Source organism: Medicago sativa, chromosome 7, assembly GCF_051527215.1.
Source record: "Medicago sativa cultivar Bolivia chromosome 7, Bolivia_mono, whole genome shotgun sequence".
Classification (NCBI taxonomy): Eukaryota; Viridiplantae; Streptophyta; class Magnoliopsida; order Fabales; family Fabaceae; genus Medicago; species Medicago sativa.
Genome location: NC_140755.1, coordinates 27,512,328 through 27,528,554, shown reverse-complemented (window position 1 = coordinate 27,528,554; position 16,227 = coordinate 27,512,328). Strand labels below are relative to the sequence as shown.

The window sequence follows — 16,227 nt, the reverse complement described above, 5'->3', positions numbered from 1 at the left end:
ACATATTGTCTAAGTCGGTCATTTCAAATTTTTTCATCATGAACTACTTCAACTTCTTCATATTGTAGATGTTGCTACTAGTGACTAACAAATCATCAACATAGAGACATTTGAGTGTTTTGTCAAGTGCATCTGCTTGCACATACACACCATATTTTGACTTGCACTTTGTGAAGCCTAATTCAACCAAATAAGAATATATTTTCTTATTCCAAGGTCTTGGTGACCGTTTAGGGTCATATAGAGCTTGGTGAAATCTATATATATATATATATATATATATATATATATATATATATATATATATATATATATATATATATATATATATATATATATATATATATAATTTTCCTTCCCGCTTTTATCACAAAATCTGAAGGTTGAGGGACGAAAACTACTTCATCTAATGGACAGGAAAGCAGATTTGACATCAAGATGAAATGTATATAATTTCTATTGCAGGCTATAGCTACTACTAACCTAGGGGGTGTTCAAATCCAAACCGATCCAAAATAAAACCACAAACCGATCCAAAAAAACCAAAAACCGCAAAAAACCGAATATATTTGGATGTGTTTGGATGTTGTTTTGTAAAAACCGCTAAGATCGGATCGGATTTCGGATCACTTTTTCATAACCGAACCAAACCGAATCGAACAACAAAAATAAATATTAATACTTATTTATTCTTTTATTAGTATTATATATTGCATTATTATGTTCATTGTTAAATTTTAATCTTATATATTGCACTAATTTAATCTATATTATTATTACTTCATATGTTTTAAAAATAATCGATAATTTTCATACTATAATTTTAATTTTTTAATTTATTTTGCATCAAACCTATTATTTTTACCATGTTTGTGTAATATTAATATTAATAAAAAAAATAATATTCTTCAAAAAAGAGTAAATAAAAAAATATATTTTGCATTTTGGATATCCAAAAACCGATCCAAATTAAACCGCATATATTTGGATCGGTTCAGTTCGGATTTTTTTAGAAAACTCATCCAAACCGAACCGAACCGCATGTGATGTTTATTTTGGATCGGTTGACGTTTTGCCTCAAAACCGATCCAAACCGCACCGCGAACACCCCTATACTAACCTTACTATTTCTATCCTTACAACTGGAGCATAAACTTCATAATAGTCAAGGCATGCTCTTTGAAGGAATCCTTTAGCCACTAATTTCGCTTTATGTCAAGAATCAAACCATCATGGTTATGCTTCAACTTGTAAACCCACTTGACTTCAATTACTTTCTTGTCTGATGGAAATTTGACAAGTTTCCATGTATTGTTCCTTCCAATAACAACTAGTTCTTTTGTCATTGCAGTTTTCCATGTTTCGGTCTTGAAAGCTTCATTATGGTTAATAGGATCAACATCTTCTAGTAATGCAAAGTGAATCAAGTCTCCATCTTATATGACTTCATTATTAGCTATTACTTCACATTCCTGCAATCTAGCTATCTATAACTACTCTTGTTCTCTGAGGTCTTTCATTATGAACATTCTCAATTGTAACTTCTGGATGAATTTCATCTTCTTCCTCATTGTGTGACTCATTTAGTGAGGAATTCATAAAAGGCTTGTTAGTTGTACTATTACATGTTTACTTTCATGATTCATTCTCATCAATAATTATGTCTCTACTAATCATAATTTTTCCATTGAGAATTCATCTCTAAGCTCTAGTATTGTGATATCCAACAAGTATCATTGCTTCACTTTTGCCATCTAGTTTCTTCCTTCCAGCATCAAAAACATGCTTATAGCAAATTGAACCAAAAACTCGTGCATGATTGACATATGGTTTCTTACCACTCCATACTTCTTGTGTAACTTTGTTATTCAATCTCTTTGTTTGACACCTATTCATTACATATGAAACAGTTGAAATTTCTTCTCCCCAAAGTGAGTTTGGCATGCTTATTTGTTTCAACATGCACCAAGTCACGTCGAAAATACTTTTGTTCCTTCTTTCAGTTATACCAAATGTGTGGAGCGATGAATGGAGTTGTAACCTCATGGTCAATTGCATGGTCAAAAAATTATGGAGGTATACTTTCCCTCACCATCAATTTTAAAAAATTTATTTTCTTTTCACTATGATTTTCAACTAGTGTTTTGAATCTTTTGAAAATTTCAAACACTTAATCTTTGTGCTTGATCAGATACACCTAAAGTTTTCTGCTATACTCGTTTACAAAAGAGACAATATATATTTCCTCCAATAGTGTGATCCTCAAAAGGACTACAAACACCTGAGTGAACAACCTGTAATATGAATAAGGACCTCATTGATAAGTAAGATTTGAAAGAATCCTCGGTTGCTTCCCCACTAAGCAGCCTTCGCATAGCTTCTCAAGCATTGCAAACTTCGGTAAATACATTCACCATTTATTGTAACACTAATTGATTAAGTGATCTAAAATTCAAATGGCCAAACCTTAATTCCATAGCAAACTTTTCTGGTGATCAAACATGATTTGTAGACATTGAAATTTTGTGGAGCTAATCAAAGTCTTGAAGGTTCTGATAGACGTTTGGCAAGTGCACCAAATACTATCGAAGTAGTAAAAATATCGATCCCACGAGGACTGTTTTTAACTTCAATAATTCAATTTCGTTATATAATTAGGATGTGTAAAGTTTATTTTGTTTTGCCACTAGGCAGAAGATTTGGTTTGATTTTATGAAATCAAATAAAAGAAATTAGATTTGATTAAGAAAATATGAGAGAAAGATGAGATCAGATCCGTCGAATCCTCTAAGTTCCCCTAATTGGTCTACTGCACGTATTTGTTATGAATCCTCTTCTAATTTACGATGATTAACAAAATAGCCCTAATCAATCCCTTGAGTTAGGACCCTCTTCTTAAACTACAGCCCCTAATTCCTTAGGTGGTCTAATAATTCTTGAAGGTTTTACCGAACGTTAACCTATTATCACTAACAAACGATTATCTATTCCTAGACTAACCCTGTTTATTAGAACAATTCAATTAGGTCTAAGTCGAAAGCCATGGTCAGTGGTCATTCGTTCTCACAAAATCAAGTTATATGTGATCAAGATATAAAAAGCATTAAGAACAATTGAATTGAATAAACTAGAATTGAATTCATAAACAAAATAGAGTTTCACAGCAACATGTGTCAATTAGGGTTACAAAGATTCATCTCGGATCTAATCTCTAAGAGATTTAGCTACTCATAATCGAGTTTACAAATAGCATAATCAATGAAATAATTAAAACATACATGAATTGGTAAAAGGTTGAAGAAATCGCCCTTCTAGCCGTCTCTGATGTCTCAAAATCGCACTTTGCTCTCCAAAATCGTAACACCTTTTCTTCTGGCTGAGTGCAGTATTTATAGAGATTTTGGGCCTGACCTAATCAAAATCGCGTCGCGCAGTTGTAATTGGCGCGCCGCGATTTCCCTCAAACAGGGACATATGCAAATGTGTCTCAAAAATCGCGGCAAAGGCAATATTTTGGCGTGGCGCGATTTGGTCTGGCAGAACTTCAGTTTTTCATCTTTTTGCACCCCAGAATAGTGAAAATTGCATGAGAACTCTAATAAAATGTCACAATAAGTCCTAAAAATTACGTAATGACAGCATGTCATCAGGTTCTATTCTTTAACAAAGGACCGAAGGACCTCATTTTTCATTGTTATTGAGAATCCTCTCTCAATAAGCTGACTAACACTTTATACCTGGCACATACAATATCAGCTAGGCTAATCTTGCTTCTTACTACATCCTCAAATTTGATTAGCCATGCCTTATGACCGGTCATATGATTGGAGCAACCTACTAAGAACCAAGTTTCAAAATAAGAATAATCATCTAAAATTGTTTCCATCAACACCATTAGAATCCTCTTATGCCATCTTTGCTTCATCATTATCACCATTGTCTTTAGAAACTTGTTTTCCTTTGTTGTACCAACAATCCTTTGGCACATGACCATATTTCTCAAATTTATGACATTGTATAGATTTATTATCTTGAAATTTCTTCTTATCTTTACGATTATAGTTCCCTCATCCTATCGTAGAGGAATCGGGTTTCTCATCATTCTTCAACTTTTATGAGTAATTTTGATTGACTACTAGCTATCATTATTCTTAATAGCCTCCCTCAAACTCAAGGCAAAAGAACACTTAGCTAGAGTTTTGGATTACAAAGCTAACACCAAACAACGAAAATAAAGTTAAAAAATATATTTATAATAGTTGAGGTGCATAACTGCTAGAAATCTTCGACAAAATTTTGGCCCCTTTAAGCTTCTTACATCGTCTCCACAACATCCAAATACCAAAGGAAAACAACAAAAGCTTAACCAATAAGCAGAAGCCATAACACATGTTTAACCATTTAACATAAGCTGCATTAACAAATCCATAGGGTGAAAGGCATAACCACCACAGGGCAGAAGCGGAAAGAGATTGAAGAGTGGCTTAACCACCAAGGCAGATGCATGTAAAAAGGCTTAACCATCCATGCCAGAAGATCAAATGAAGCTTAACCAATATGGAAATTAGCTCACAGAGATCATTAAGAAAACATATCACCAAAGATTTGATGTGCATATAAAGTGGAAACTATATGCTTCGAATTGGGAAAGGTAAGTGCAACCTTCATAAAACATGACATCAACATACCAATGAATAACAAAAGTCTACACAAGTAGCCATATGCCACTTTCCCTAAAGCACCATGCAATAAAGGAATCTAAAATCAAAGTATAGACAACTAGTAACCTGTAACAATGAACAACATAGATATACTCCAATTGACATTCATTTGAAACAAGCCATTTGCTGAAATTAATCATCAATATGCAGTTGTAGTAGTGCAATGTCATGGAACTCAAACTTGCACAATTTGGCTTAGTCTTGGACTCATCTACAATGCACTGATATAGAATCCTAAGAACTCTAATCGGTAGCTGGATGACAAAGCTAGTCCATATCACAACAACCAATTCAATTTCACATTAGACGAAATCAATCTTCGTAGAAAAGAATATAACAACTCAACACAATTTGATCAATAACATCGTGCTTGAAGAGAACTCCATTTGCAAGCATAAATCCAACAACAATAATGATACCTTCATCAATGATCCTGGACCAAAATAGAATCATTAACATCATACTCAACATAAGAAATGGCTTGCACAAAACTAACAAACTGATATCTAATATGTTACACTTGCTTTCAAACCATAAGTTCCAAAACATGACAGCAAACAAGTTCAACAAAACCCTTACTCCAAAGCCTGCCAATTGATATAGAATACACAATACATTCAAGATTCCGCTACAATTGAGAAATTCATCTGAAGGAATACTTTTCAAACGATAGGGACAATTCCATCAATACTGAAATTAAAACCAATGACGAGTCGAATTATAAAACTGAAAGTGATATAGAAATTTCATCACAAATCTTCAAGATGAAGAACACTGCTATCAACCATCAAATCGAGAAAAAGAACTAACAACAACAATGTTTAGGTGGGGTTTAACATGGGAAAGGGGAGTTGTTTCCCACCATGGGAAATTTATTCTTGACCATTAAATTAAAGAGGTGCACAAATTTTATGATGGTCTGTCAATTTTTTCCACACATCTTCAACCTTGAGAATGCAAATCTGCAGCTATAGATTTCTTATCTTCGTTTTTTTTTTCCTAAACATGAAATTCAAAAAATAAAATACAAGGAATTGAAGCTCTTTTGCAAAAATTCCAAAAATAAAATACATGAAATCCGTGAACACAGAATATTGTGTTTTGTGGATTCAAATCTAACTCTTGCAAATTTAAAATTAAGCAGATTTAAAAGAAAAGTGATTTTGGTTAGTGTTATATTTAGATTTGGTTTCTGAAAGTCTTGAATTAGGATGGTAATAAGCATTAAATGAATAGTGGAAAGTGTGTTCGTTATACACGTGAGTAGGTTGAAGCTTTTGAAAGGCTTTATCATAAATTAGACTCTTGACCCGCGCTATCGCGCGGATCTGTTATAGACTATTGATCAATATATTTTGACTACAATCAAATCAATAAATTTGAAAAATAAATTATTCTATAATATTATGCATCATTGATCAATGCAGCAAACATGAATTTTTATATAAGAAAATCAACTATTACAACAGAGTAAAGGCCATTACAAATATAAATTAAACTATATTGTGTTTCAAAATGCAACCTAATAAAAGTCCTCTAATAGTTACTTTTACCGATACACGTCAAATAAATTATTCTCTTTGCCTTGATCGAAAGAAAAAAAGTTATTTATGCCACATTTTTGCCTCTGAATGCTTAACTGCTCCAAATTGCACCATGAGACTAAAAAACCAATAAGATTTTAGTATAGTTTTGAATTAGTCCCCCACTCAAGCTTACAACTCCACTTTTTTTTCCATGTGCATCAGTCAATCTTAAATCAGAGCATGTGCGCGAGAGGGTTGCTTGACAGAAATTGAACACTACAAAGATCAAACAATAAAAACATCATGGATGATACATGTTATGCATGATACCAGAATGTTTAGTGATACATCAAAAGAAGTCGATGTCTTTGAGCAAATTAACAAATGAAGAAAAATTCCTTCTACATGTTTTTCTTTTGCTTTCATCCTAAATATAAAAAATGCTAATTTGGCACATCATTGTCTGCTAGATTAAGTTTCAAATATCAATGCAAATAGTGGATACCTACTTTCAACTCCAAATCTATCCCTAGCTAACTTTTATAATCAACCTGTTGGAGCTTAAAAAAAACCATGGTAAAATGAGTTTATAGTGAGCTCCAAAGTAAGATTCTTGTCCATCCTAGCTTGTATTATAGCATTCTTTGAGTTCAGTTGATACACAATCATGTGCATACAAAATTCTAGCCACGTCATCTATTTCAAGAACATGTAAAATAGATTAAAATCATAGAAAGAAAGTTGCAGAGTAAAGAAAACCATGTTAAGCCATGGTTTCTTTAGATTGAAATGAATAATATAGCAAGGTGAGGTACCCCAAAAACAAAGTTATGTGATATATCCTTACTCCAGCACCAGCAAGGTAACATTGAGTTGCATTGATGTCTCTATAAGGAATGACCCTTTTATTCGCACACCAATCAACAACAATGTCATTCACATCAGAACGATGATCACCATCAACATCAGAACCTGATATTACATGAACAAATGGAACATGAGTTTACTTGGCGTAATCAAAATCCAAGACTTGCCTCATCTGTAAAGGCTTTTCAACCAATGGATTAAGGCCATAGTCATTGCAATTTCATAATAGAAATATTTTAGGAAAACAATGAGAGTAATAATCTCCTATTGTGACTTTTAAAGAGACGTTCACTCAGCAAACAAAAATTGTGAGTTACAATAGATTGGTGCTTATTCTGAATAATGAGTGTGACAATTTTCTCTTGTCTGTCACTATCCAATTAATCAGGAAATCAATTGTCTAGCAAAAATTTAGAGCATAAATTGAAATGAGCTTATCAAATACTAAAACATTGATTTAGAGATTTAGCATTAAAAAAAATTAGAATTCGAGCTTGACAGAGCATAATCAGAGAAGTCCATTGAAGCAGTAGACACAACAAAAACAGCACAACCGTATAAAATACAACATGAATACTGAGTCATTGAGCCACTCGGAGAATATAACATTGAGCCTTGACATATGATAAAAACATAATATAGCACCAAAAACTAATTTTTATTCAGTAACATGATCATAAAAATTTGCTTCCTACAGACTACATTACCTATGATCGAGCAACCTCGATGCCACCTCTTCCGTTGCACAGTTACTACCCTCCTTATGCAAAAGTAGACTATGTTGCACGAAGAACAACCACAGAAATAAAAAACAGTTAAGGCATAATGAAATAACAAAAAGCATAATTACTTATTTTCATTTAATTATTAAAAAAATCTAGATTAAAGCCATCACCAATAAAAAGCTCAATCTATTGAGATCCCAAATAGGCAGCCACCACCAAATTACTCCACAAAAAAAGTACAAAGGAGAATTACAAAAGAAGCTTCAAGAAAGCAAATACAGACTCACAAACAAAACACATTAGAATCGAACGGAAACATAATTTCAAAAAGAATTCCATTTAGAAATATTTCAATATAGTTGTATCATATTATAAGAACTGATCAATGGTACCACAAAACATAATCCTTCAAAACACCATATTCTTTAATATTTATGGAAAGGTCCAATTCCTTTAATATGATTCCACAAACTAAATACTTCTTTAGGTTTCATGTTATGAAATTCCCAATGAATGAGTTCAATTAGGCCAACTCCAAAATTAGAATTTCAACAAACTGAAGTACACTAAATAAGTTATTTCTAATATATAAGCTATGAGCTGTTTTGATAAGTTGTCATGCATGTAATTAAACTGAGTTGAAATCCAAACAGAGGGTAAATGAATCGATTTAGAGAAACTGACCATTGATAATCAGCATGTTTCACACCATTTTTTGCAACATAAGGTTCAGTGAGAACATTAGCTTTGAGAGATTCCCTGAACAACTTGGTCAATTGCTTCCTGACACTCGCATGAGCATCTAATTTCAATATACACAAAAAAAAAATCACCATCATTTATTTCATTTTACAGAAATAAAAAAGAATCGAAACCCAAAACAAAAATATTTGAATAAATTTGGGAGTTGTAAATTGATGAACTGACTTATCATATTGTATCTCTCGTTCAGGAATACCTGAACAAATGCTTGTAAAACTGTTTGACAAAGCTTATAAAAACAACTTACGATGTGTCCATAAGCTGTTTTCAGCTTATTTCATAAGCAATTCATTAAATCTTTATCCAAACAGAATTAATAACAATTTGTCTCCACTTGGGCATTTCATCAAACATCTTACAAACAAAACGGCTCATGATCATAACATACCAAGAACATATAATCAATTAAACAGGAATGAATATAAGAATCGAAAGAGATGGTTATGTACCCAAAAATGGTGGAGAAGGAACCATCGATTTCCCTCTTATGTCAGATTCACGATCCAAACTTGGTGAGAGGGAAAGTGGGAGAGAGCTTCTCCGTCGGATCCAATCCCCACCTTTTCATCGCCGCAATAAACTCCTCCATCTTTGCATTCCCCTCAAACTCATCCCTAAATTCCTCCACCACAATCGTATTCACCGCTGCACTTGCCACTGCCGTCGAAATCGTAAGCGTCTTCTCCATCTTATTAATCTTAATACTCCAATCCCTCTGTTTCGGACCAAAAATCACAACGACGACGCCTGAGGTGGAAGGAGATGTGGATTTGACGTCGAGAGTTGATTCGCCTATTTTTTCGTCGGAGAAGGAGACGAGTGGAAGGGTGGCGAGTTTGCCGAAAGTGAATTTGAATGTTAGTTTGAATTTGGAGTGAATTTGAAAATTGGATTAGAGATGAAAGTTGGGGAAGGGTGCAGAGGAATTGTAATACCAAGATGAAAATTTGAAAATTGAGTGTGTGGCAGACAATTCCGTTGAAGGAGAATGGAAGAAAAGAAGAAAAGGTACAAAGGAAGTAGAGAGGAAACGTGTGAGAAGAAAAGGTTCTGAGATTTTAACTTTTGTGCACCGTCCACTTTATCAATTGAAGGGCAATGATGTCATTTTGGCATTTTCAAACTCTAAAGTTTTGGCTCCAAAAGGGCTTGCAGGTTAAAATGTGAAGGCTTGGAATAGGGTTTGGCTAGGGTTTGCTAGCAGACCTGCATTCCATTTATAATATTAAGATATCCTAAACCAATTTCTAAGAGTTTAGTCATTGTTTTGAGTCAATACCATTTGAATCACTACACATGGAGGTTGAAGGATGACGAGGGGTATGGTAAAGTAACAACAATTATAGATCTGTGAGATTGCTGCAAGTGGTTGGGCTCCATGGAGGAGAGTGAAAAAAATCTTGTGTTGAGTCTTTATAATAAAATCATGTTCTCTATTTGATCTAACGGTCAAGAATAACTTTTCTATGGTGGGAAACAACTCTCCTTTCCCATGATAAACCCCACCCACTGTTTATCCTAACCTCATGTATTCGGCACATTTTAGCTAATGAAATGCAATGAATTTCCCCCCTTGAAAACAAAAACAACAATGTTTATCCAAAAAAAAAAAAACTATGTATAAAATTTCCAAACTAAACTGAAGTTGTAGAAATCAACTCTTCTAAATAAACTCACACATTCCAAATTGAACCATAATAGAATTACCAAGAAACAATCAACTCTTCTAAATCAACTCACACATTCCAAATTGAACCATAATGGAATTACCAAGAAACAAACCAATAGCAAAGTGCAACGATACAAAAAAAAAAAAACAAATTTAATATCTCTTAACCAAGAATAGGAATCAACTGTAAACCCTAAGATTTTGAAGGAAAAAAAATCAACGAGAAATAGATTTAAACTTGATCATGATAAAGGAAAACAAATAAATTGAAATGGAAATGACTCATAGAACTAAAATGACTCATGCTTATTCTGAAGCTTCAGGCCAATTTGTTAATTTTGGTAAAAGTAAATTGTTTACTGGTGCTATGACTGTTACCCGGAGAAATATGTTGGCACAGTTGTCAAGTTTTTCGGTTGGTACCTTGCCATTCCAATACTTAGGCTGCCCCATCTTCCAAGGTAAGCCTAAGTGTATACATTTCCAACCAATTGTTCATCGCATTAAGGTATGTTGGTAGTGCATGGTATGTTGGTGTATTATTTTCATATTTACCGTTGGTTGTTCCATCTGTTACATATGCTTAATAGGTGGATTAAAAATTTTGTTTTGAGAGGTGATATTTGTACTCGCAAAATTTGTACGGTTTCTTGGAATAATGTTTGCCATCCTTGGGAATCTGGTGGTCTTGACCTCAAATCCACACAGTCTATTAATGCCTCTCTGCTTTTGCATTTGAGTTGGAATCTTTTCACTCAAGAATCTCAGCGCTCTCTCCTCTTTCAGCACTGATTTCTCTCTTATGGTCTCCCTCGAAGCCGCTATTTTAAATCTTCTATTTGGTCCGGTGTAAAGGAATTCTTGACAATGTTGTCAGAGAATTTGGTTTGGATTATTGTAATGGTGGAAAAATAAATCTTTGGCTGGATAATTGGATGGGAGCAACTTGAGTTTCTATTCTCAATTCTCCCCCGAATATGTATTCGTATCTTACTGCCAAGCTTCAGACTATTATTGTTAATGGTAGGTGGCAGCTTATTCTTTCTCTTTTCAATTATCCGACAGTTGCGGCAAACATTCTCAAAATCACGCTACCGGTTACTCCTTTGCCGAATAGGCGTGTTTGGATCCATGCTTTTGATGGCACCCTTACTGCTAAGATGGGGTTCCAATTTCTTCATCCTTCTCTGGATAAGCTTGAGTGGGCATCCATCATCTGGCGTCCCTGTATTCCTCTTTCCCATTCATTTGTTTTTTGTAGGCTGATTGTCCAAACTCCCCACATACGAGAATTTGTAAATGCATGGGTGTACCTTGGTTTCTACTTGTGGTCTGTGTTACGAGCAAGCTGAATCCTCTTCTCATTTATTCCTTTATTTGTATTTTGCGGTGGCTGTTCGGAGATGTATTGGTCTGAAGCTAAATTGTACGGTCTCTCTGACTTCGGTTCTGTCTTTATTAGATTGTGTTCATGTTCGCTGTAGCTCACAAGTGCGGGACATTTTTGTGGCTGCAATTGTACATTCGGTGTATTGCATATGGCTGGTAAGGAATGTGCTTCGCTTCAACTCGGTTCCCCCTTCTATTCATGCGACCATGGCAAGGATTACTTCCTTTGTTGCTATGTCAGAATGCACTCCAACTGTAATTGTTTATCATTTGATATTGCTGTTTTAAATAATTTCTTGATTCCACCTATTTACCGACTTGTTAAGGAGATTATTTCGGTTGTTTGGAAGCCTCCCACCATTACTTGGGTTAAGGAGAACACGAATGGTTCGGTTATTGGTCATAATGCTTCTTGCGGCAGAATTTTCCGTGATTTTAGAGGAACCTTTTTAGGTTGTTTTGCTAGTAACGTTGGACGGGGTCTGTTTTTGAAACGGAACTTATGGGTTTGATTTTAGCTATGGAGTTTGGTGCTCATCATCCATGGATTTGGTTGTGGCTTGAATGCGATTCACCTAGTGTGGTGCATGCTTTCAAGAATCCCTCTGTCATTCCTATTCGTCTTCGGAACCGGTGGCACAATTGCTTGCAACATGGTATGATGGTGATTTGTTCTCATATTTTCCAAGAAGGAAATTGTTGTGCCGATAAGCTTGCTTTTTTGGGTCATGCCTGTCAGACACTAGTTGCTATACATCTATGCCTTCCTCTTTGGTGGCTGATTTTGCTAGGGACAGAAATGGTTTGCTGAATTTCCATTTCCCTTAGACATTTTTGTTTCTTTTTGTTAGCTTTCTTTATTTTTCTTTTGATGGTTTTGGCCTAGTTCCCTCCCTTATGGATTTTTTTTTTTAATAATATTACGTATTGGAAAGGCGGTAGAGGATGGGAGTCTCTGTTGGGTGTCAACCTAGTTGGGATGTTTAAGTTTCCCCCTGATGCCTAACCTTTATCTTGACCTTATAAAAAAAACTCGTAGAACTGAAATGAGATCTAATTGAAATCACAAAATCAAGGATTTGGGGAAAATACGATGGCTAAATTGTGATGAACAGAATATTGTAATCGCAACAACAGAAACAAAATCCAAAAGGAATCGAAAGAGAAATTGCGAAAAGAAAACTCATAAAAGTAAAAACGAAGGAACATTGTAGTTGAACAAGAAATTGTGATGAAAGAAACGAATCAAAGCAAAAGGAAAACATGATGATGAAATCGAATCAAAATCAAACAACATTCGAAAAGAAAATTGAGGAAAATGATATCATAACATTGAAAACCCTAGAATTTGAGGGAAAATGTGAGAAGAAGAACGAACTGAACTGTAAATATGAATCACAATTGGATTTACAAAAAATTTATACAAAAACAAAATTAGATCGAAATCAAATCAAATACAATTGGATCAAAGATCGAAAAAATTCAATGAAAACAAAGAAAAAATGGTCATGAGAAGAAACAAAATTGATCGAAAGGAAAATCAAGACATTACAACCAAATCAAAAACTAGAAATCAAGAAATTGAATCGGAAAGAAAAAATTAACAAGAAAGGAAATAAGGAAATGAAGATGAGAAAATTTAATTTTCTCTAGAAAGTATGGTGGAAATAATAGAGAGAAAAAACTTGCAAAGCTATTTATTGATGATAGTTAAAATGATACAAAAATGGAAGAGAGAATACAAATAAGTCAATAATATGACTAATATAGTAACTAAATTGGTATCCTAACTAACAAAATAATTTTAACTAACTACTGACTATCATTATTTTTAAAACATGGGGTGAGTTTTGGAGGGTTGATATGAATTCTTCAAAATCAATCTATATTGTTATGATATTCTCAAAATTAAAAGTATATTAATCATAAACACTATTTATCATTCTTCTTTAAAATAACATCTTTTAAAAAATGTGAAAAATTAACCATTTTTCCATGTATTTCTCCCTCTTCACATCCTTCCATTACTCTTCTCTTCAAACTACCAAACAATGCCTTAAACCTAGTAGACTTAGCACGAAAAAGTAAAATATTATTTGAAAATCAAGATTAATTATAATTTATAAACATTTTATCTCTCCTACACAAAACACAAACTTGAAGTCGGAAACAAAATGATGGTTGAGATTTTTATTATCGTATTCCAAAATGGTTATTTGCTTTATTGTTAAAATTCTGACTTAAATCCTAAATTCTAGGATTTTGCGATTATATTCACCTTTAACGAGTCAAATGTATAGCAGAATCTCAAAATAGGTAAAATTCTAGTAAAATCACATCAAAATCGTGAAATTCATACAAAATCGCAGGATTTTAAAGGGTTTTGAAAGATTTAGTCAATCTTTTTTAGTCATTTATGTACAAGTATTTTGTGGACTTTAAACTGAGTCATTTATGACTATATACAATTTATAACATAAATTTAGCATTATTTTTGTTTTGGTAAAATCCATCGATTTTGATTGCAATTTTACGATTTCTTATATCGATTCTACAAAAGTAGTTGAATAGAATCCTTCAATTTCGATTGCCATTTTACGATTTTCGATTTTACTCTTCTCTTTCGACCTGAATCAAAATCCTGATTATAAGAACTTTGGTTATATGTGATTTTTATTACAATCTAATAATGATCATCTATAAAGTGAACACCATTGTATTCCTTTTAGGGACAATGCAAATTAAATGTAATGCTAAACTCTGAGATAGCATGTGATATCCACTGATGAGCAGTATATAAAGAAGCATACCATTGTATTATTATTATTATTATTATCATGAAATTGAAGATGTTGCTTCAACACATAAAGATCATTCATTCTTCACGCTTAAAAAGTGATCAAGATGTTGCTTCCTACTGTTGTTTGCAGATTATTCAGAACTCATAACATAAACATGCTGTTTGGAGTGAAACCTGCCCTTATTTTCTCTGTGTCAATCAGAAACACCAACAACAGTCATGCACATGCACAAAAACAGACATCAACCCCAAGGATTAGCTTTAGGTGAAGACACCGACTACAATTAAATAATTATTTAAAAAGAATAAAAACCATATACAGTTTTAAGCTCCAATTGGAATGTATTTTAAGAGGACAAAATATACTTGTTCAATCATTAATCAAATACTTTTGTTTATATGTCCGGGAATCGAACCTCAAACCTTGCATATATTATGCATTGTCTTTATCAACTGAGTTAAACTTACGTAATCATTAATCAAATACTAAATATAGACGTAGTATTACCTCCCGAATTAATTATAAATAAAAGTCGATCAATTATTAGGCATCTCCAATTCGTTATCTTAGAATATTACATATGAAAATGAATATGTTACTTGTTTTTTTCCCTATCTATTTGAGAAATATGATGTAAAGTGAGTTGCATAGATTTTGTTGAAGTGACTTAATTAAAATATGATAACATTTGAATAAAAAATTGTGTCTTGAAAATAAAAAAAAAATAAAAAAAGTGTGGGTTACTTTTTTTGGACAAAAAAGGTGGATTGCTTAAGTGTATATTTAATTATATTTTTGGAGGGATAAAATTGATTTTGACATGTTTATTTATTTTATTTTATAGTAAAGTTGATTATGAACGTGTAGAACCAAACAAACACAAGAGTTGTATTCTTTTTTATTATTTGCCTAAATATATATGAGTTGTATAATTAGTATATAAAAACAATTATTTAAGATGCTTTCAGAGAGATAGTTGATCACATTTAACTTATATAGTCTCATAATAAAATTATTATTTCCATTTATCATCTGCGAATACACATTTAAAACTGAGAGGTTTTTTAGTACTCAACATGGGGTGAAAAGTAACGCCTATTGTTGTGAGATTGTTGCACAAGTGGTTTGATGTTAGATGCCTTTATTGGGCTGTGTGACCTCCAATTCGTTATCGGATTTTGCTCTTTTAACTTCTAAATTTGCTCTTTAACACTCCAAAATATCAAAAGACTCAAACGGCATAGTACTGCCGTTGCATTGCATCAGAATAGCAACAACACCTCCGACTCTACTCCAAAACACAAACCAAGCTCTTTCCATTTGCTTAAAATTTCATTGGCTTAGATATGGTGGTTCTGGTTTTTTTTATAATATATATATATATATATATATATATATATATATATATATATATATATATATATATATATGTGCCATTTAATTTTTCCTAAAGATATGGTGTTTTTCACGATATGCGACAACTAAGACATGAAAGTTTAGTCCAAAAGTTTAGTCCATCCTACTTGATATATGCATGTAAAAAATATAAAACCATATATGATAATTTAGAGTTTCATTTCATCTCCGTTCAAATTGGACAATTATAGTAAATAAACACAATTAAGGAAGCCTTACATGACATTCTCCCTAATGATGTTTTTAGACTTTTTTTAAAAAAAAATTATGGAAGTTTCTGAAAATGTTGGCATAAAAGTTTCTTATACTTAGTGTACTGATTTGGTAGTCTCTTCGAAAACTCAAGAGAAT

General features: G+C 32.9%; 1 protein-coding gene across 6 annotated transcripts; it reads right to left on the bottom strand.

Annotated features, from left to right (window-relative positions):
• Positions 1 to 6,129: 6,129 nt before the first annotated feature.
• Positions 6,130 to 9,575, bottom strand: LOC146905302 (uncharacterized). 6 transcript variants are annotated; one of them, XM_085727529.1, is made up of 5 exons: positions 9,051 to 9,575; positions 8,549 to 8,641; positions 7,822 to 7,890; positions 7,063 to 7,219; positions 6,130 to 6,943 (listed from the first exon to the last, which is right to left on the bottom strand). In XM_085727529.1, exons 1-5 carry the CDS (start codon positions 9,073 to 9,075, stop codon positions 6,940 to 6,942), a joined length of 348 nt encoding a protein of 115 aa, XP_085583655.1. In that variant the 5' UTR covers positions 9,076 to 9,575; the 3' UTR covers positions 6,130 to 6,939. The 6 variants fall into 6 exon arrangements, 5 of the variants coding, with proteins under 5 accessions (XP_085583655.1, XP_085583654.1, XP_085583656.1 ...); XM_085727528.1 differs by having other exon boundaries at positions 6,134 to 6,523; XM_085727531.1 differs by having other exon boundaries at positions 6,137 to 6,523; positions 8,524 to 8,641.
• Positions 9,576 to 16,227: the final 6,652 nt, after the last annotated feature.

Coding starts and splice junctions, on each gene's coding strand:
- LOC146905302 (XM_085727528.1), bottom strand. CDS start 9,075: ATGGTTCCTTCTCCACCATTTTTGG. Junction 7,891..8,548: donor ACCTTATGTTGCAAAAAATG/GTGTGAAACATG, acceptor CGTGCAACATAG/TCTACTTTTGCATAAGGAGG. Junction 7,220..7,821: donor TCGAGGTTGCTCGATCATAG/GTAATGTAGTCT, acceptor ATGTAATATCAG/GTTCTGATGTTGATGGTGAT.